Genomic DNA, 22,438 nt, shown 5'->3' with positions numbered 1-22,438 from the left:
TTGTACCTAAATTGGAGAAATGTGGACTTGACCCAAGGGACCACTCGGTGAACAAAGAACTGGCTGGAAGATCACACTCAAAGAGTTGTGGTGAACTGCTCAATGTCCAAGTGGCGAGCAGTGACGAGTGGTGTTCCTCAGGGGTTGGTACTGGGATCAGTGCTGTTCAACATCTTTGTTGGTGACATGGACAGTTAGATTGAGTGGGCCCTCAGTGAGTTTGGCGACAACACCAACCTGTGTGGAGCAGTCAACATGCTGGAAGGAAGGGATGCAGTCCAGAGCAACCTTGAAAGGCATGACAGGTGGGCCCATACAAACCTCATGAAGTTCAACTAGGCTAAGTATAAGGTCCTGCACATGGGTCAGGGCAATCCCAAGCTCAAATACAGGCTGGATGGAAGATGCATTGATAGGAGTGTTGAGGAGACGCCTTGGGGGTGCTGGTGGATGAGAAGCTCAACATGAGCCAGCAATGTGTGTGTTAGCAGCCAGTTATAGGCCACCTCTCAGAGTTTGTTACTCCACAGAAAAACTACAGCATCACAATCATATCGAGCATTATGACACCTTTTCCTTTTTCTGTATTTTATTTTAAGCAACTTCCTTTGATTTGGGTACAAGAATTACCATCAATGGCGGAAAATTTAAAAGAACACGTTCAAGTATGATTAACAATCCTACCACCACCTCAAAGCAAACGGATTCTTTCTTCAAGCTGTGTTATATAACGGCACCCCAAGTACCTGCAAAGACAAACTTTGCAGACTTCAGTGGATCTGGGAAAAAAAGCCAACTAATGTCTGCAGTGGCATATAAAGTGGTACAGTCAGGATCTTTCAAGGAAAATGCACACAAGCAGTCTTATGTGAATAAACCAAGATTATAGTTTGAGCAGCAGCAGCAGCACGAGGAGACAACTGCCCTTCCTTCTCAAGCCAGCCAGCTGGAGCTATCTCGAAAAGATCAGCAACATTTCAACTTCACTGCAGCTGTTCAGCCATTACTGTTGGGTAGATCAAAGTCAGGCAGTCACGATGGTTCTCCAGCAACAATCAGTTAGGCTTTTTTTCCCTATCCTGTGTCTTCTGGTTATCTCCTACTGCATGCAGCGGCTAGACAGGGCTCTCCCTGAACTACATCTGATGCAGGCATTTTATAATGATGTGCTATAGTTGCTGTTGTGCATCCATGAACACAAAAAGAGAGATCTTTCAGAAAGGTCACAGAATCAAAACACATTGGCAGATTTGTTCCAGATGGATGGAGGCAGCTGTTCCAGAAAGAGCACAAGGTGGAGGAGTCTACGTTTCATGCAGTGTTGTCAGGGTTCTTGTTAAAGACTGGGAACTTCACTCCTGTTCTCTTCTAACACTTATTAATACAGACACTTAAAAAGAGATTTCTCTCAGTTGGCTTTTACCTTGCTGTGCAGTGACGTCCGTCCCATCCAGAGGGTTCACAATGCCTGGATAATCCCTTCCAAATGAGAGATGTTTGATATAGTGCGTCATATTGATCTGAAACATAAATGTTAATAACTCAAACAACTGCACAGCATCCAAGAGGCAAGGTAAGGGGTTGAAAGTTAATTATTTGTATATTTTTCTGAGTGCGGCTCTAGAACAAAGACAGGTCCTCCCGTACTCTGCATGTCCTAACAGTGAACTCCAAAGCACTTGCTCTTCTTTTTTATTCATGGGACATTCCAAGATGTGGAATCTCTCTTTTTCCTGCTGGAAATCCCCAGATCCCGGTGCCCTTCCCTCCCATCTACAGAGCAGGCTCTCCCACCCATTCATCTCCCTGCCATAGGAACACCATGCTGTCAGCTGCCTTGGTGGCACAGGTATGGGTATCATCTGCTTTCCTCCTAGCACAAGGTAAACCCCAACAGACCCAGAAACAGTTGTGAAAATGTCAACCTTAGAAAACTGGGAAGCGCAGATTCAGGAGCAAGGCAGTCTCAGGCAGAGGGGAACAGGCTTGCCAAGCAACATGCAGATGTCCCAGAACATACTTCAGAGCCCTGTCCCAGGTTCTGCTCAGGCTTATATAGTCAAATCCAGACGGTGTCAGTACACTAGGATCTCAACGTGGCAAAAGCAGGGAAATGCAGGAGGAAAATAGACAAGGAGAACTAGAACACTATCTTGGGAACACTTACATTATCGAGGCCGAAGCTCTGTAGATCATGAACTGTAATAGAAAAATAGCTTAACAATATAGTTCAGACTGTGATAACAAGCATTTCTATTTAAACTTATTCCATCTTATAAGGGAGCTCCTCTCATTTCGATTGCAATCTAAAATGGCAAGAAAATCACCTGTGTTTCTCTCTGGCTTGCAGTAGGGCATGTGACAGATAAAACTGCTGCAACTCCCCTCCTGACATAGACTAGACACTGCTAGAGTGAAGGAAAGTAACTTTAATTTGGGGTTAATTCAGATTAAGTATTTCAGTCCTCACCTGAATGTATTTTTAATCTAGGGCAAAAAAAAAATCCCAGGGGAAAGCAAGAAAAACTTCACTGGTGTCTCAGTCACCACCCAATACACATAACTCCTCTAACTACTGTAAAACACAGAGGCACAACAGATCTAAACTAACAACTGAGCACAGAACGTGCCTTAATATCACATGCAAGTGTCCTAAAGAAATCATCAACATCTTAGCAACTCAGCGCTCTGCCCATCAGCCTTGCTACCCCTGCCCAGAGAACGCACAGGGAAAGGAAAAGCCTTTGTGGGGATGGCCGGAGCAGGTTATTTGCAAACCACTGGTGGGGCCAAGGCGACTGTCACCAGTGCTGGGATTTGGGGAATTTGGCGTGCCCTCTCTCTGCCCTTCCTGCTTACAGCAGTATGACGCCGCCAGCAGCACCACACACCCCCAGAAGGGATTTGGCAAAGATACGGGCAATGGAAGGCACTGGATATCTTTTGGTTGGCTACTTAAATGACTTTACGCAATGCCAGAAGCATCAGTCTCAGGATGAAAATATAACTTGCAATTCAATTTCAGTAATGCTCCTACCAGGTTTATACAAAAAAAATCACACAATCATCTTAAAGTAGCCAGAGGCTGTGGCACATTTTAACTGGTAAATTAATATGCTCAGGAAGCCAGATCTCACCTTTGACCTTAGCAAAGAAAAATGCACTTCAAAAATCCTGGGCTATTATTTTAGGAGCTGATGGAGTCAGATCACCAAGTCCTGCTATATGACTAACAAAGATTAGGAATTCTACTCCCTTGAAGGGTTTCTGATATATAGCCTAGCCCAAGTCAGGCTGCAATGCTAAAGAACTGATTGTAACTAGCCTTTCCTTCAAAAAATTTACTTAACATGAGTGTGCCGCAAACTCATATTTTTCCTATTAACATCTTTCAATAAAACACCAGAAGCTTTACTTGTATTCATAGAAAACCCTTACTAAACCCAAACATTCAAAACAGAGAATGAGCAGTTAAAAAAATAAATGCCAAGCCTAAACTATACTCCTCCTAATGCTCTGATCTAAGGAGAGGCCCTTGCATTTCACAGTTGAAATGTTCAATGTTCACAAATGAAGGCTGCAGTCATTGGAATTAAGGCAATGGTTCCGCATTACAAAGAGCTCAGAGCTGCCTCACGAGTGTGCAGACTTGTCACTGCCACCAGCAGTGGTTTGTGTGCCTGTGCTGGCAACTTGAATCAAAGAACTCATTTGGCTTTTAAAAAGAAATTCCTACTAAGAATTTGGAAATAGATATGAAATGGTAGGTGGGAAGAGGAAAGAAGGGAGAAGTGGCCTTGGGATTATGCTATGCTGTTTTTCTTAACGGTTACCAGCAACACCCTGTTTCATGCTGCAGTATTATTTGCACTTAAACCAAAAGTGAAGTGTCAAGTCCTGCTGCCTTGTGTACAAATACCAGCAAGCTAACCTTCCAGCAACAAATAAAGTTCTACGGAGATCATGGCTCTGTTAGATCTGCATTTAAACTGGACCTACTGCCAAAGGAAGAAAACAGTCTTTGTCTCCCCATCTTTCTGTTGATGGTTCATTCCTGTCCCACCCTCCATTTGGTCATGAGCCACACCCGAGAACATAATAGACTGAAATGTAATTATGGCTTTATGTGTGGCTATTCTTCCAGCCAGGGCAGCTCCAAAGGAAGGTTAATCACACAGCCGCACAAATGCTTGTGCTGGTGCAGCACAGCGATGCACAGGAAGGGAGAGGGAAGGCTATGCCCCTAGAACACTTCGCAGGATCATGATGTTTATCAGCTTTAACGGTTGGGTAGTCACATTTGTTATTGTGTGATGTGGGAGTACGAGTCAGGCTGACAAATCTTACAGCTATAGTGCAGTACCACAGAAATCCAAGGGCAGCACTTGAAAGACCAGTCATTAACTAACCTGTTATACTAGATCTACATCGTGCGTGACCAATTTTAACAGTTACGGCTACCCAAACCAAAATTTCCCCACAGTGCTTGGCTATGCCTTCCACAGATAAAATGTCAATTGATTAGTTTTCATAAAACTCCTCTGCGATCAATTATTTAAAACTCTGTGAAAAAGCATGATTTATACATTCAGTTTCTAAAACAGTATTCCACCAGACAACAGGTATATCTATCTCTGATCACCGACGATTATGCTAAGCAGATGTGTATATGCTCTAGGTTGCAGATAAATGTTTAGCTAGCCATAGTTTGCTTAACATAAACCAACAGGCTATTTAGCCTGCTTCGAGAAGAAACAGAGCAAGGAAACAGTACATTTTAAGAGACTGTCAGCTAGGACCAGACTCTTATTTCTGAAGAAACACAAACATATTCCTTCCTTTCTGTAACTGCAGCTAAGTGTCTAGCTAGGTAAAACAGACCTGTAAAACATCTTAATTTGCCAAGGAGTGAGTCTGTTTTTATATAACCAACTTTTTTTTGCTGTTTTAGTAACAAAGTTTTAAGAACTGCTGTCTGTCTGAAGAATTCTCCCCATCTTGCATTTCTGACCTGAACAACCACAAAGCCTCCTTAGACTTTGAAATTCAGTTCGTTACCCGTAAAACAGAGTTAACAGCAATTACAGCCACTCAGGACTGTCAATAAACACATTAACACTGCAAGAAACCCAGGACACAGCTACCCAAACATGTTGCTCCAAGGTGAGATAGGACACCAATTTTCAAACTGGGGATGAATTTGCTGGAGGAAAATATCTCACAGGAGCACAGTGGCAGGAAGATGATGAGTGGCATAAGGATGCATTGTGAAGAGGGAACTAAGGCAGGGAGCAACACACAAAGTGTTGTGGCTAGGGGAGGGAGTGAGCCAAGCCAAGAGTCTGAGCTTTCTACCAGATGTTACTGAGTCGAAACACCACATCTCAACCTGTAACCACCGTGATTACCACCACCTAGTGGAAGGTGTCCCTGCCCAGGTTGGAACTAGATGATCTTTAAGGTCCCTTCCAACTCTAACCATTCTATGACTCTGTGATTACCCTTAAAAAAATCCAACGGTTTACAAACACTTTGAAAATCTCCTACTGAGTATTTCAAGATTATCAGGCTTGGTGTATTAACTCCCAGGAGAAATTCTCTGGCGTGTTGTACAAATGAGATTAAATGAGAATTATCCCATCTGACTTCAAAAAGCAGAAGTCTCTCCAACGTGTCACCATGTCCCCCTCAATTACATTATCTGCACAGGGCAACTAATAATCTGCCAACACATTATTTCCAACACTGATATATTAAAATTGTTTGAGAAAAAGATGGATGGCCTTTTCCATCCGGTGACCACAAAAGAATGACCTGGGATGGCTCTCCTTTTAGCTTTCAGGAAATCTTCACAAATCTCAGCCTAGATCAACAGCTCCTCCCAAAGGAGATTTATGGGCACAGCAAATAACAGAAATTACATTGGTTCTGTAGCGAACAGGGTTTTTTTGGGGAGGGAGAGAGGGGGAAAAATAGAGGAACACTTACTCTCAACAGCGTGCACTGCAAAAATGAGCAGAGTAGGAGAGAAAAGAGAAACATTCAGATCCTTGAAATGAAAAGATACAGAGATTCAGACAGAGCAGCATTTAAAATTCATACCAAAAAGGGGAAGAGTAACAGCTCTGTTGCTATGCTTTCTAGACCATGTAAAATGACTCCCAAGCTAACCAAAGAACTGATATGTATGGACAAACCATCATTTCAAGCGTAACAGAGAAACAAAAATGCAGGAATTAATCACTAAATGAAAAAATATAGTATAGTGGGATGTCCATGTATGTTAAGTGAGCTCTAAAGCAGCATGCTAGATAACAATGCTGGTCATATTTAGATTCTTTTTCAGTCTTAAGGTAACAGAAAGGTCAGTTTGGGAGCAACCAAAGCTATCTAGAAGTGCACTCAAGGTTTACATTAGCACTCAAAGCTGGGTAACAAGTTTTTGATCTTAATCAGTCCTGTGCTTCTTTCATCACACCTGATGCACGGGGAAGGTATCAAACCATGAGGTTGTTTCTGTTCATTCTGTTGCAAGATCCCAACAAAAGCGAATACGTGGAAGGATGGTGAGCAGGGGAAATGTATGTTTGGATAGCCTCTCATAGGAGGTTAAATGACCTCCTTTTTTGTTTGTTTCAAAAACTGTTCAACACGGTGCATGACTAACTAATAAGTGTCACAGACTTATACCTCCTCAGAGGTGGGCCTTTGAATCCTTCACAAAGCAATTTCAATCCACTTTGCCAAATACTACATGCCTGGTGGTGCTTCTACAACAGCACATTTTTTGGTATGGAGAAGGTATGGAACATATGGAGAGCTTCTAGATAGCTGCTCGACAAACATTAGTCATTCACATAACCAGTACGACTTGAGCTCCGACAGACTATAGTCCAGTGACAAATGGAAATGTCACATTTGTGGCCTCCAATTGATGTAAGAAAACAGTTTGTCCATCTGCACAGAAATGGGTGAGACCTTGCGTTTTTCAGCATCAAGACAACCAAACTCTGAAAGCAGTTTACCAGCGTAACAAGAAAAGTCCTCAGCAACATTGAGGATGAAACAAGAATCTCAGTCTCCAGTATTCAGTTTAGGGATGAAAACAGTTAATTCCCCAGCAGATACTACTTTGGGACAGAAGTTAGAATGAACTCACACAAACACACTCTATGGAAGGAATACCATACAGGCGATCAGCCAGAGGATGGTGTTCTTGACTGATGGAGATTGAGTCCCACATTGTTTTTTTTCAAGAATGTTGATGGGCAAGACAATAGCTCAGATGAGGAACTGGTATCAGTACGAGGCCTGTGCAATACTAGCAGCCCCACAACTAGTAGAACTCCAGGAAAGGAACAGAGAAAGAGGCTGCAGTCGGCAGAAAAAAGAATTAGTGTCACTTGCTCTTGGTTGCCAATGAGAAGATGCCAAGGGACCTAAAAAATGACTACTGGTCTTCAGTCAAAGACTGTACGTCCTTTTGCCAATTCAGCACTCAAAACATTAAAAAGTATGTAAAATAAGAGAGGTTATTAGGGGTCATCCATAGAGTCCAAGGATGCCTTCAACTAGGTTCTGGCTGTCAAACAAGTATCCAGTAGAAAAGGGAATAAGCCCTCCTTTAATTACATAGGCAGAACATTAATGAAGATGTACAACTGATCAGTGAATTTGTGCTCTTGGACAGCTAACAAAGCTTTGCACATTTCTAAGCAAAGCTTGGTGACTCCGAGTAGACAGCTCCTTTTCCAAAACCATCATCATCTCAAGAAGCAGCTTACTTGGGTTTCTTCCTTCCACAATCATCATCACAAATGAGGAGGAAAACAAAAGGTAATCACAAAAATAGTGCCTGCAAAGAAAACTTTGTTCCTCCAGTTGACCATGTAGGGTGTAAGAAAACTGCAAAATTCAGACCACATATAGAACTGCTTCACCCACAGAAATCACAGTCATTGAGAGCATGTCTTTAGGACAGAGAATGTCCTAAATGTTTTCATCAGCATCAGCTTCTTTCCTAGGGAATCGAAGGAATCTAACGATACATTTTAAGGCATCTTGAAAAGCTCTCTGGCTGTCAATAAAGCACAATGGGCAATGTCTTCCCTAAAAAATAGTGATGATGGCACCTCAGCAACAGAATGGTCCAAAGATAAACTAAAGGATGAATGAGAAGCCTCAGCTTCCTCTTGACTAGAAGAAATGTGGCAAGGAAGAAGGAAGTAATATGACTATCATCTCTCTTCTGACAAACCTATCACTAAGGACTCTCCCACATGTTGGAAACTTGTTGTCAACCTCCACAGCTGAAGCAGGAGATGGCTGCTGCAAGGACAGAAATAGGAGCAGCTTCTGAACCTCAAACCTCAGGAGGTTAAAAAGCTAAATCATTTAATCATTCCTCTTTTCTCTGAGGCAGGAAGGAAAGAGAGAAGGTGCGAACTGCTGCGAAGAAAATACGATATTCAGAATCACAAACAGGCACAGCTGGTACTGGAGAGTGTCCTTACAGAGGCACAAGTGAAAGAGAGAACTTCACCAAAACCTGCAGCACCCTGCATAAACTTAACGTAAAATCCCAGTTTAAGATTCAAAGCCTGTGGAGCAGACAACAGTGAAGCAAGCCCAATCTCAGCTAGTACCAAATGAATAAGGAGGGCTTGAGGCTGTGCTGCTTGGAACGGAAGACTGAAAATATCAGTAATGTTTGACTCTGGTTTTTCCTTGTTGCTGGAGAGACAGTACTACTAGTTTCAGTGCCAAAAAGTCTGCTTGTTCAGTCCTCCTTACGACCTCCTTCGCTCTTCCTAATGACCTGGGATTTCTCAGTGCGACCAGACCACAGATGAGCTGAGGAACAAGACAATACCATTTGCAGCTGGTGCATTCAGGAGTAGGGGGTCTTCTCTGACACTGAAGATGGAGCATCATAGCGCAGGCTAAAAGCGACCAGTTTTCAATGCTTCCCGTAACTTGGGATGAAAATCAGCATCACTGCTTGCTTCAAAAGCAAATTCACAAAGTTTCAGCTTGAATTCTCTGGGAACACAGAATGCAAAGGACAGACAGAGCACCTGTCCAAGAAGCGCAAGCAGTATATTTACACACTACCTAAAAGGTAGTTAACCATTATAGATGGAACAAAGGCATTATATCAGCTGTGTGAATTCTCCTAGAGAGAACAATTTCAATGACTTGAGATGAACAATGAATGTACACACACTAAAACGTCCATTAATGATGAAAACTAAGACAAAACATGAACAAAGTCTATGTTGCAGAAGTATCTCTAGTAATAAAGTGCTCAGCCTCCAAAGGTCAGAAGGTCAGCTGAGAAGAGCACAGCATCTCCTTACTCAGGAACCAGCCAAGAGGCAAAGCACAGTAGCAGCCTGTTATTGATACAATAGGGGTCAAACCATCAATTCCTGAGTCTTCCTGTTAGGTATACTGGAAAAGTCAATATGGATGAATAAAAATTGCATTAACCCAGCAGAGCCGGACCTTTCTCTTCAGTTATCTAAAGACAGAAAAACACCCTCCCTCAATTTCCAAATTACATTTCCTTCAGGCCCTGGGCATTTTGAAAAATCAAAAGGAACGAAAAGTTGATTTAATAACTGTGCAGAACAATGTATAAATATGGAACCAATATCAAAAGAACGAGACCAAAGGTTACATGCAAAGAACAGAAAAACATCCATGCAAACAAGAGAAGCAAAATCATCTCACCTGGATTTAACATTCATGCAGGCAGAAACAAAACAAAATGGACAACATAACTTTTTTCTTACAAATAGACAACCCCCCTCCCCTGTTTCAGTTTTTTAGCATTTCCAGTATTTCTAGTTCCTTCAGGCATATGAATATTGCATAAAGACAGGAAGGTGAACTTGTGTTTTAACAAGTGAAATGTCAAACACGGACTTTGCAAAAAAAACAGATTGTCAGGAGAACATCAGATGTTCTTGGGTAATAAAGATTACCATGATATAAGGATATTTAAGAAATAAATCTGGGGTCGCATGAGATTTGGGTAATGCATTCTTCTGAGAAAATCTGAGATGTTAGGGGCTTGATATTTTACGAAAAACCCTCAGGACATTTAGAATGTCAAACACAAGTGAAATATGATTTGAATCTATTTCAGGAGATGTTACCCTATGATGAGATAATGCACTTGCATCTCTTAAAAGCATGAGATTCATATGCTACCTACTTCAAAACTTTGATTCCTTTTAGTCAATACACATATCTGCATTAAAACACATACACATACAATATTGTCAATCAGAATCAACTCAGAATCATGAAATGTGATTACTAATAAAACCTGACATTCAGTAAACTCTTAAGGGGGGCTTTCATGAGGCTTACCCTCTCGTACAGTATTTAAAAACGAAAAAAAAAACCAAAAAAAAACCCCGACAATTGTTTTGGTGGCTAATCATTAGCATTCTCCTGATTAGGAATGTAACTGAATTTAGGCTGCTGTATTTAGCTGTTGTTAGCAAACTTGAATGTAATTTCAACCTTTTTTCCTAGCCTAAACAAGAACCTCTGATCTTCTCTGTCTTAATGGAAGGTCTTCTGCCACGCCAAAGAATCAGGACTTGCGGATGTGAGAAATGTGACGAACTCCTCTGGGCAAGGCCATTCCCTGCCTTCTACCTATATTCCTCTCACATTCAGCTGAATGAATAATCCCTGAAAAATAAGTCTTCTTCTGGGTCACATCTGTCCTAGGGTAGCTACTCAAACAAATTAAAAAGACATACAGAGTGAGGTATACACAATTAAAGCTAACATCACCAAACAGAAATAACATTGCACCTTATGTAGTGCTGGTTCTGGTTTGCATGTGTGTTAGCCCCAAGTCTCCTCTTACTTCTTATTCTACTTTCTGAAAAAAACAATTTCAACTTGCTTCTACGCAGGAGAGAAGTTACACTTTTGAAGATGTTAACACCAAGCACACGGCAGAAGTTCAGAAGCTCAGATCAGGATTACATTTACGGTTAGATTTACTGGTGCTTCTGAATAGGATCCTTTGCACTGTCAGGAAGACGCCTGTGCAAGATTTCCCAGCTGGAGATCTGTTAAACAACAGTAATCCTCAAGAGAAGGGGAGAGTAACAGCAGAAGGAACTCAAAAGCTGGTGTGCTAGCTTCAGGATTTGAACAGCACCAAAAAAACAAAAGTATGGACTCAGGTCTAACTATCAGCTGTACAAACGTGGTACAGCTACTCCGATACTAGGCAAGGAAAGCAGTGCAATTGAACACACTTTCCATAGTACTGACAGTTTTGGTCAACCCCCCTATTCTCTACTGATTCAAATTGGTAGGGAATGGAAGGCAGCAGCAAAAATACTGTCAGTCTCCACAGTTTTGTATCAAGTAGGTCTAGGAAAATTATTATTTTAATTAGACTGTTAATGTGGTTTTTGACCATAACAGTTTGGAATATTCAGACTTAAGACATATAAGTTCATCCTGCATGACACACTGTTAAGTGTATTAATAGGACTGAGCATTAATGTAGACCTTCTTAAATGGATCAAAAATCACACATTGGTAAGTTCTTGTGTGGAAACAAGATATTTTCAGGGGAGGTCTGGAAATATCTCACAGAGCTCTGTCCTCTGACTAATACTAGTCAAGTTCTTTATCTTTAATTAAAGGGGGAAAAAAACTTTCTTTCTGCAAACTTAAAAGTTAAAAAAAAAAGGATTACGAAGAAAGGTTATACTGAGGCAGAAAACAGTCTCGGCTTCGTGTACAAGAAAAAGAAGAGGGTCTGAGCTGCCCATTTCCCTTGGAGTCAGGGAAAACTCCTTGGTTGTTGGTTGGGGCGATGAAAACATTGCCTGGGAAAAGGCTGGGAAAAAGGGGAAATTACATGTTATGAATAACTAGGAAAGCAAGAAAGAATAAAAGGAAGAAAATCATTATGTCACTGCCTATGTCGTGCTCAGCCGGGACCTTAATCCTGGGTGCAGTCTCATACCTCCAGGTAGAGCTGAACTGAAAGTGGTTCAGAGAAATCCAGCAAGGAAGCTCAGAGGTTGAGTGGCTGCCACAAAGGACCATCTGCATAAACTGTGACTCCTCAACTGGGGAAAGACATGGCGCGTGGGCTGGCACAGGAAAGGTCTATGACATCCTGAGAGGCAGGGAGAGAATGGTCAGCAACCGTTCACTTTTCCAGCAGAGGAACAAGGGCCATCAGATACAGCTAGTGGGAGCAAGCAAGCAAGAGGTGTTTTTTCTCACAGCAGAGCAGACACCTGCTGCACACCCTGCAAAAGGGTGTTGTAAATGCAAAATGTTTACATGGGCTCATGGTGAGATAGGAAAAGTACCTGAAAGAGCCACTGAGGGATGTCAACAGATAGTAACAGACTCAGAAGATCCCAAGAACTGAAAACAGTTGCACATGGAGAAAAGCATTAGACAAGCATTTTCCTCATTATTTAATGTGACAAAATTCCCAGAAAACAGAGTTTGTCTGCCCATCATCCTACTCCTTTTCACTGTCCTCAAAACACCTATATTCCTAACTCTGCCTCCAAAAGGTTTGCAATAACGACATAGTCCTTTCTGGTTTTCACCTGTATTTTCCTACTGAATTTTCACTTCAGTTGTGCAAGACTTCTGGGGCACAACACACAGAGAGCTATCCTGATCTCACCCCCTCCTTGATGTACACAAAGTACTTGCTCTCAGGACAGCCAGCTTGCATTCATGCCTATTACAGAGAACAGATGCAATGCATAGATTCTTCTTGTTAACTTAGATACACGCTGTAAAGTTGTAAATACTGGCTGTAGTAAGGTTGCTGTTGTTATGCTAGTTTAAGCACACAAAGCAAGTTCTGCAGAAAGAAGTGAAACATCGTATTATCAACAAGAATTAATACTGTGGGGAAAAACAGGGTTTGTTTTTTTTTTTTTAATTTTGCACGAGTGCTTCTTCTTCTGTAGAAGCTGTGCTCAAAAAGCTTGTTTTTCTCCAAATACACCAGTTACTCTCACAAAGCACATTCACATTCTCCCCTGACCTTTACCTCAGTGGTACAGGTTAAACCGGAGTGAGTGATATGAAGGGGAAAAATCAGGCTGAAATTATAGCTCTTTGTGAAACCTTTACTACAGATTGCACACTTCAAAAACTTGATTGAGAGAACTGCAAACATTCCAGTAAACCACACATTTTTAATCAAGTTCCTGTTAAAGGTATAAGGGAGGGACTTTGCTCCCTCAGTCCCTCCCACTGCAAAAGAAGATCAGGTTCGAGACCACCTGAGGAACCTGAACATACCTAAGTCTTTGGAACCTGATGAGATGCACCCCAGAGTCCTGAGGGAACTTGCTGATGTAGTTGCCTTACTGCTGTGCCTGGGAAGATCATGGAACAGATCCTCCTAGAAGCTATGCTAAGGCACATGGACGACAGGGAGATGATTCAAGACAGACAGCAAAGCTTCACCAAGGGCAAATCTTGCCTGATCGACCTAGTGGCCTTCTATGATGGAGTGACTACATCAGTAGACAAGGTAAGAACCACTGATGTCATCTATCTGGACTTCTGTAAGACCTTTGACATGGTTGCCCACAACATCCTTCTCTCTAAATTGGAGAGACGTGGATTTGATGGGTGGGCTGTTTGGTGGATGAGGAATTGGTGGGTCAGTCACATCCAGAGGGCAGTGGTCAATGGCTCAATGACTGGATGGAGACCAGTGACGAGTGGTGTCCCTCAGGGGTTTGTACTAGGACCAGTACTGTTTAATATCTTCATCAATGACATTGACAGTGGGATGAAGTGCACCCTTAGCAAGTTTGCAGATGACACCAAGCTCAGTGGTGCAGCTGACACGCTTGAGGGCGTGATGCCATCCAGAGGGACCTGGACAAGCTTGAGAAGTGGGCCCACATAAACCTCATGAGGTTCAACAAGGCCATGTGCAAGGTCCTGCACCTGGGTTGGGGTAACCGCCAGTATCAATGCAGGCTGGGGGATGAAGGGATTTAGAGCAACCCTGAGGATAAGGACGTGGAGGTACTGGTGGATGAAAAGCTGGACACATGCTAGCAACATGCACTCACAGCCCAGATAGCCAACCGCATCCTGGGCTGCATCCCCAGCAGCATGGCCAGCAGGGTGAGGGAGGGGATTCTGACCCTCTACTCTGCTCTGGTGAGACCCCCACCTGGAGTACTGCATCCAACTCTGGAGCCCTCAGCACAGGAAAGGTATGGACCTGTTGAAGCAGATCCAGAAGAGGGAACAAAAATTATCAGAGGGATGGAACACTTCTCCTATGAGGACAGGCTGACAGAGTTGGGGTTGTTCAGCCTGAAGAAGAGAAGGCTCCAGGGAGACCTTATAGCAGTCTTTCAGTATTTAAAAATCACTTATAAGAAAGATGGGGACAGACATTTTAACAGGGCTTGTAGCATAAGCAGCAAAAACTGGATGTGGCTAGGGAAGCCAGAAGAGAAATAGCAAGGTTTCTGTGCCAAACCTGTGCCAAACACCAGTACATGTATGTTGAAGATGAACTTTAAGCCAAATCCATAAGATCCCCTGGGACAGCCTCTAATGGCCAGGACAAATGAGAAAGGAGTATTTAGCTCCAGCACCCTCCCTGGAAGTGCTCAAAGCCCTCTTGGATGGGGATCTGAGCAACCTGATATAGTAGATCTTTACGGTCCCTTCCAACCCAAACCATTCTATGATTCTACAAACTACCACTATCATTCTGGCCACTGTGTATATATATACTTGAGGCAGTACTTTACAACTTAAATTTTACTCTAAAAGTTCTGAATTGCTTTAAAGTTCTTGTGAGGTATTCTCCAAAATATCCCTTCCAGAGATTATGATATTCAGGTCCTGAACTGAACACCTTACTTGAGGTTGTTTTACAGCAGAGCAGCAAAGTTTTGTGGAACAAGTGAGACTGAGAGACTGCCCAGAAATTCTCCTCCAAGTTCTTCCAAACTCATGTGTCAGCACCTTCAGAAAACACTTTTCTATTTGTTCATGATGGTTCTAAACCTCTGTAATAAAACTTCAACAACATCCTCCCCACTGAAGCAGTGCTTTTGTTATTACAGATAGCAGCGCAAAGACATTCAAAGAAAACGGTCAGATACACTTGGAAGCTAAAAGTAACAATTTTCCTTCAAAAAGAAAATACTTTACCATGTACGTGAGACTGTTGGAAACTTTTTCCTGGTGCAAAGTGGAAATTTCCAGCTACCTGCAGGAGACAGTAATCTTTTATTAAAAGGTCTGACTCTATATAAATAAAGCAGTTGTAGTGGTGTTGGATCTTTAAATTGTTTAAACAAGATATAGACCAAGCAACTCATTTTCATAGGTGACAATATCCACAGATACTGTCCTAACAGAGATACGAATTTCCCCTCTTCCTCACTGGCAGTCATGTGGAAAGCCATAATTACATACTGATTTTGATAATAACTGTTCTATGCAGATTATTTTAGTGGACATAAAAATGGGAAGAAGAAAGAATTAAGCTACTGGGAGGGAACTGACTGCTGCTGTAGGAAATACAAAAAGGTATCACAGAAAATGAGTGGATAAAGAAACTGAGAGGGAGAGTGAGCAGGGTAAAAAAAACCTTAATACAATAAACAACAGTGATCCTAGGTATGCATCTATGAATATAAGCTGCATGCAAAAATAAAGCCCTAAGCCTACAAAAAACCCCAAAACCAAACCCCCCAAAAACCCCAAAAGACAAAGGTAGTTAAAATTTCATCCTGGAATCTGAAAGGGATCTGGATATGCAGTGCCAGTCCTCCCTGACACTTACTAGCAATCACACACACTCTCCCCTAGAAGACTTGTATGTCCCAAGCTCATGGGCTAATTACAACTTTGATGTCTGTGCGAACCTACTGCTTATGTTAACTGCAGACCTGATAAGAATGGCAATGTGCCAAATTCCAAGTGTATAACAACAGCCCCCAGAAATTTCCTCAGTGTCCCCCACCCTTGGACCCTGGCTACCTCTAGCGTTCCCCTTTGAGCCTTTCCTGTTCATCACACTTTGTGACGGGGGGTCCCGTAACAGTTTTGCACCCATGAAGATGCTCAAATCACAATATCTGGCTTTGTGAGTAAAAGGTTTCCTTTCTAGAAATAAAGACTGTGGTCTCCAGGAACAGTACACAAAGGTGTAAAAAACCCATAGAGTTTGAATTAAAAAAAAAAAAAAAATTAGCCTGGGCCTGACCTCTAGAATGTACTTGGGTACATAACCTGCATGTCCAAGCGTTCTGGGTTTGGTAACCTGCCAAATGACAGGGTCATTTCCTAGTTATCTGATATAACTCGTACTGCATTTTCTTACACTACCTGGAAAAAACACCTCTCTACGCATTTTCAGCTTTGACAACCAACTCCAATCATCTTGCTTCCACTGTTTTTCTGAAGAAGATAACATTTCACTCTCTCCCACACCTCTGCTGGGAAGTTGTTCATTATCATTATCTCCAGCACCTTCTGGTAGTCTCTACTTTAAGACTAGAAGGGCAGATGGGACAATCTAACCTCAAAGAAGCTGCCTCTCCTCCTCCAGCAACCTCAGCAAAAAGACTCACTAGCTAAGATGGCAGGAAAAGCTAAGCTTCTCCAGCCAGCATGTTTCCTACTAGCCCACACAACGCAATACAGAATTAGCCCCTTCCCATCACTCTTCCCAAGTCTCCTACCAAACCCCTTTATGGCACAAGTACCTTGCTGAGCCCAGAGTTATTATGTTATCGTCCTGCGAACATCTAAAGCTGGAAAGCGAGAGAAACACGCCGACTCTACCTTTTCGCAGTCATCACCATCATGCAGCAGGTTCACAGCAAAATCCAACTCTTACCTTGTTGACCTCTAGGAAACCATACACTTGGCAGCCCTCGTTCTTCTGTTCTTGCATTTTCTGGCTAAACCCTTCCCTCTTGCACTGCTCTATGGTATCTGGGTTCTTAAAGGCCCAGCCGCGCCGCCTGTATGCTTCTCTGACATCGTCACAAGTATTACAACACCTGCAAAAGCACAAGCACCACCTTACCATCCTCACTGCTAGAAAGAGATGTTCCAGCTCAGGACTTGAGTCCCTGGTGGATTTTTCTTCAATAAAGCAATAAAGCAAACATCAGGGACTGGACCTTGGAAGCTGGCCTAATGCTCCTGAAGGAGCTTGAGCTTCTTGACGTACTTTTTGAGATTTTGGCATGAGAATGCAAGCTGTCTGAAGAGGGCTTTGCCTGTGTATTTAGACAGCCAAGTCACTCCTTGGCAAAGTGATTTGCTACAAAAATGACATCACTGTCCCACTGTTCTGAGCAGTTTGGAACTTGCCTGGTGAACAAAGCATCTGCCTGTTTCTATTCCTCCTTTTCTCTCTTTTTAGGCCAAGACTGTCAAAATGGGATAGAGGGTTAATAGCAAACTTGCTTCATTACTTTTCTACCTCTGGATAACATGTTGGTCACTGGAAAAAAACAGTTTTCTTTCTTGGTTCCATGTTTTGCTGGACCAAAGAAAAAGTTGAAGGCTGGAATCATGAATCCCTCAAGATGGAAACATCTCTGGGGAAGGACGCAACTTGACAGATGGGAAAAAACAAATTACTACAGAGACAGTAATAGCGAAGGATAGTTCAGAACCTATGGACTATCATGGATCCATTCTTACAGGAATTTGCAAGTAGAAGAAATGAGAAACACCAAATGACAACTGTTGTTTGTCTAAGCGATAAATGTCTGGTCTTCACTTCTGTAAGGATGCAAAGTCTGCAGCAGAAGTGAGAAAGGCAAAGCCATAACCAGATTTTATTCCAAGACAGCTCACATAATGGTGAAATAATTTACACAGCACTCTTCTGGATATCAAATAAACCCAGAAAACATTCCGTTTGCTGAGATACAATCTTTGTGCTACTGCAATTTGTGCTGCCCTTACACAGGTGTGTAGACAATGTAGACAACCCAACTCTGCACGTTCTTAAAAATCATGAGCGCAGCTTCTAAAGGCGTACCAAAACCACTCCAGTTCTCAGCATTCTCTGAACGTGTCCAGGAGGATTTCATTGCACAGACCTCCATAGACACTTTGAAAAAAAAAGTGCAACACAACTGTATTAATTTGAGTGCTAAGAAGATATAAAAAGGTGTAAAGGTTACCGAATGTCCTCTGACTCTGCCCCGTAACAGCTCTCGCAGCGATCGGCATCCAAAGAATTTGGATCAAACGCTTTTTCTTCTTCTTTCCCCAGCTCTGAGACAAAGAAGATTCAAAGTGATGAGGCATGTCTAGAAATGCTATCTCCTCTAGAAATGCTACTCCTCTTTTGTTCTACACATGAACACAATGATTTTGTGTCGGAAGCTGCACATCCTGCACACAAAGCCCACTGGAAATGGTACGCATAGAGCCTGCTGAGGTGCGAAGTGACATCAAGAAGCAGAATAGCATTTGTCATTTCAAGAACGCCCTCTATAGAAAGAACTGGCTATCTGTAAGCCTTGCTGTAGCACTGATCAGATGCTACTTCCATAAAGGCTTTGTTAAAACATTGTCTAAAATAGACACAATCAGTACATTGCATCTGATACAGGACCTATTACACAAACAAAATTTTAAATAGCAATCAACCACAGTCAACAGTGCATAACACATAATCCTGTTCCAGCTGTGCAGAGAACACAATTATATATTGCAGTGAAACAAGATCAGAGTGGGATTCTTATGAGTGGAAAATTGACACTCAGTCCTCCAGGATGACAATGCTGACAAGGCACACACGTTAACCACTGCTCACTAGAAAATGGCTCCTTGGATAACTGACGCTGGGGAAGGTGATAAGGTACATAGTCAGACATTGCTGAGGGGATAAAACGTTATCAAGACCTTGTTTGTTGAGGTTGGGAGGTATAACAGGTAGATGGAACTGAGTATTAAAGATGTCTGTATTTAGTATTAGCCACAGAAAACATAGATTTTAATTAGAAAGTATGAAATATGCCCAAAAATCAATCATGAACTTTATTTCTTTAATCAAATACTATATGGTAGTTATGAACAATCAAATAAAAACTTTTAGGAAAACATACCCATTATTAAACAACTGTGCAAGACTTTCTTTCTAAAGCTTACAACATTCAAAGTAGTTGAAAGTGTACTTAAGAATTCATTGTTTAAAAAGTGGTATGGTTTTTAAACTTGTAGTTACACTAAAAGATAGTGTCAGGAAGAATACAAATTAATAATTGCTATGTTTTGTCAAAGCCATGATTCCTACCAATTGAACAAGAACACCTGTACAACAGAGTCCTTCAAGACACAGCAACCAGTAACAGCTTTTTATGATTGGGAAAAGCTTCCAGATACTACTCCATAGAATCTGTGTATACTTTAATAAATTTCATAGAATGGTTAGGTCGGAAGGGACCTTAAAGACCATTTAGTTCCCAGCCCCCTGCCCTGGGCAGGGACACCTCCCACCAGACCAGGTTGCTCAAAGCCCCGTCCAACCTGGCCTTGAACACCTCCAGGGATGGGGCCCTGATTTAAAGTCAATATTGCTATAGTTGCCATTTAAATAATGGACTGAACATCAGTGTTACTAATAGTAACTGATAATCAGAATTTAATGAAGGTGGGTGGACACTTCTGATCTAACTTGCAAGACGGGTGATGGAAACCAAACTAGCTGTGTGTTTTTTCCAGACAAGCAGAAGAAATTGTTTGCTGCATGCAATGCATCTGATCTCTTAAAATACCTCTTGTAGGTGAGACAGTTTGATCCCTACAAGTTTCTCTTCCTCTCCATTGATTATATAAGGAGTCAGAGCAACTGGTTCAGATGGAGTAATCCTGATAGAGACTGGCAATACAAGTAGGCCTACGTGTGTTAACAGAGAATTAGATGCAAAAAAGCTGGTTTTGTCCCTAGACATTAAATTTGTAATGCCACAACCTCTGAATACAGAAAGGCTGCTAAGCAACAAAGAAGTAAGAATGCTTAGTTTAGCCTTTCAACTTCAAGAACAGGAAAGTTAAATCTGAGTGATACAAATCAATAAAATTAGTTCATGCTAATACTTAGAACTATACTATTGCCCAGAAAAAGGTAATAAGGAGCTTATGTTTTGGAAAGGAAAAGTCAGTACAGTACTCCTGGTAGACTGCAACACTTTGCCAGAATCCTTTCTGTTTTTTATCAAAGTACAACGAGTCAGAACATTTAAAAATTGCAGAGGAGAGGTTTATGTAGTCAAGGACCATTTACTACAACTTGTAACAGATAAATCAACTAAAATACATTTATCAGGTATGCATTAACACACACAAAGTACGTGCAGTAAGGGGCAAGTTTAGGCTTAAGAGTTGAGCCACTGGAACACTTCTTGGAGAGAGGCTCCTTCCTCTGACCAGCTCATCCCATTTGTCAGTCTACTGTGATTTAAAGATACAACCAAAGCCAAGTTTTGCCAGAACAGCTGCTTGATTTCTGGTCATAACAGAGCATTAACTCTGCAGCTTTATTCCTGAAATGCATCCGTGAGTCCTTGTCAGCATTTCAGAGGGACTGGGCAAAGATCGGTCTCACAAAAGTAGCGATTATAAAAGCAGTGTGTCTGATGTGCCAGTTTAATAGATTTGTGTGCTATAAACTTTTCAAGAGTTTACGGTATTCAAATGCTCTTCAGCTGTCTCTTGCTCCCATGAATCTCAAAACGGGCATACAGTGACAAAAAAACTACAAGAGCATCCACCCAAGAAAGCCAGAAGAGCATCTTACCGTGTCTCTCGGCCTCTGGAGTCACACGATTGCCAGCTTTATCCAAACGCTGCTTAAACAGATTGTGCTCTACATCCAGCTGCTGCTCTCCTGCTACGTCCATGGCATCAATGCTCAAATCTGAAAGCAGCGAGCAAGGATCGGTCTATAAACACAGATTTGATATGGCCTGTGGCAGGCTAGAAGCATTCAACTAGTGAAAATACAGAATCTTTCAGCCAGGGGGATAAGAATGTCCCAAACTTCAAGAGTGTGTACATTTGGGGCCAAGTGACACACAGGGAATAAAAGGCACATTGCAGCACCCTAAATGACCCTTCCAAATATGGGGTTGGGTTTGGTGTAAAAGAAGGACTGTTTCCAGCTGCCACACAAAGCGTTATCCTGAAAGGTAAATACACTTTAGGCAAAACCCCAAAACCCATAACCATTTTCAGGAGTTAAGCTTATAATCAGCTGAAAGCTGCCTCCTACCTCTATCCCCTCACCCTTCCCCTTCATCCTCAGCATGTTTCCTTGTGATCCCTTTTCACAAAGAAGACTAAGAAGGTCTGTGGTCTCAGCCTGCTGTTGAAACACCATGATGCACTCACTGCCTACACGCTCTCTGATAAGACAGACACCTTCTCAGCACAAAACAGCAGAGGCTTCCAGTCCCTCTGGCCTCCCCAAGCCCTTTGCGATGCCAGGAAGGCACAGACCAGTGACACCTTGGATGCTCAGAAGGAACTCGGGCTCACTGCATTCAGAGCCCCGTGTGTGACCCAAAGGGATTACAACAACAGAACAAGAGGTGGGGAAGATCATTGGACGGTTGGATAACTCACACAGCAGAAACACCCAGGGAGAGCTGAGCTATTTTCAGCCACTTTATCCTGCAACTTTGTGTTGAATTTAGTTAAAAGGTAATCAGATTATTAATGCTCATTCTGATTTTAAAAATTGTGAAGAAAGGCTACCACATAGCACTGGTGTTACAGCCAGAATTTAAGTACCAAAATCACAGAAAAGCTGTGCCTCATCAGGTAACTTCCAAAGGAACCTCTAAAGCTTTTCAATAACAATACAGTCAAATCTTGAGCTCCAAGTGAGCTCTGTGCCAGCGTTTTCAGTATTACTGCACCCTCCGACAAAGTACAACAACCCACAGAAGCATAAGTGGGTTTATACACCTTATTGTCATTTATAATCTAGAAAAATAATACTGTCTCCCTGGAAGCGCTGGTTTAAGCGCTCGGCGGGCCTGGCTGGAATCACGGCATAACTACACAGGATAACCAATTCCTCCCTGTCCGGGGCCCATGCAGCAGCGCAGCACTGGGAAGCACCAGGGACATGGAGCCTCTTGGGCCTGCGGCAAGGGTGAAAATCAGCCCCAACAGTCACAAGTCCGACTCACAAGCACAAGGCATGTGTGGAAAAGTAACATCTAGATTGATCTTCAGTTTATCTCCTCTTGATTTGTCAACATACAATTCCGGATGAACCTGGGAACAAAGGAAAAACAGAGAGTCCTGTCTCACCGGGAAGCAAACCCAAAGGCCCCCCTCCCGCCATGGCTCCAGCTCGGCAGCTCATTCTGAAGATGGGGGATCTGCG

The 22,438-nt window shown here is 42.3% G+C and overlaps 1 protein-coding gene across 1 annotated transcript in view; it reads right to left on the bottom strand.

The window, feature by feature from the left end:
- ERGIC3 (ERGIC and golgi 3) overlaps positions 1-22,353 on the bottom strand; it is a gene marked incomplete at its 5' end in the record, with an annotated part of 29,470 nt that extends 7,117 nt beyond the window's left edge. The window contains 8 exons of the mRNA XM_009886336.1: positions 1,424-1,520; positions 2,168-2,199; positions 5,989-6,003; positions 15,217-15,274; positions 16,913-17,078; positions 18,219-18,312; positions 20,840-20,959; positions 22,239-22,353. Coding sequence (XP_009884638.1) covers positions 1,424-1,520; positions 2,168-2,199; positions 5,989-6,003; positions 15,217-15,274; positions 16,913-17,078; positions 18,219-18,312; positions 20,840-20,959; positions 22,239-22,353 — 697 coding nt within the window. The remainder of the gene's footprint in view (positions 1-1,423; positions 1,521-2,167; positions 2,200-5,988; positions 6,004-15,216; positions 15,275-16,912; positions 17,079-18,218; positions 18,313-20,839; positions 20,960-22,238) is intronic.
- Positions 22,354-22,438: the final 85 nt, after the last annotated feature.

The sequence above is a fragment of the Charadrius vociferus genome, unplaced genomic scaffold (assembly GCF_000708025.1).
Source record: "Charadrius vociferus isolate BGI_N301 unplaced genomic scaffold, ASM70802v2 scaffold225, whole genome shotgun sequence".
Taxonomy (NCBI): domain Eukaryota; kingdom Metazoa; phylum Chordata; class Aves; order Charadriiformes; family Charadriidae; genus Charadrius; species Charadrius vociferus.
This window is presented reverse-complemented; position numbering and strand designations above follow the sequence as displayed.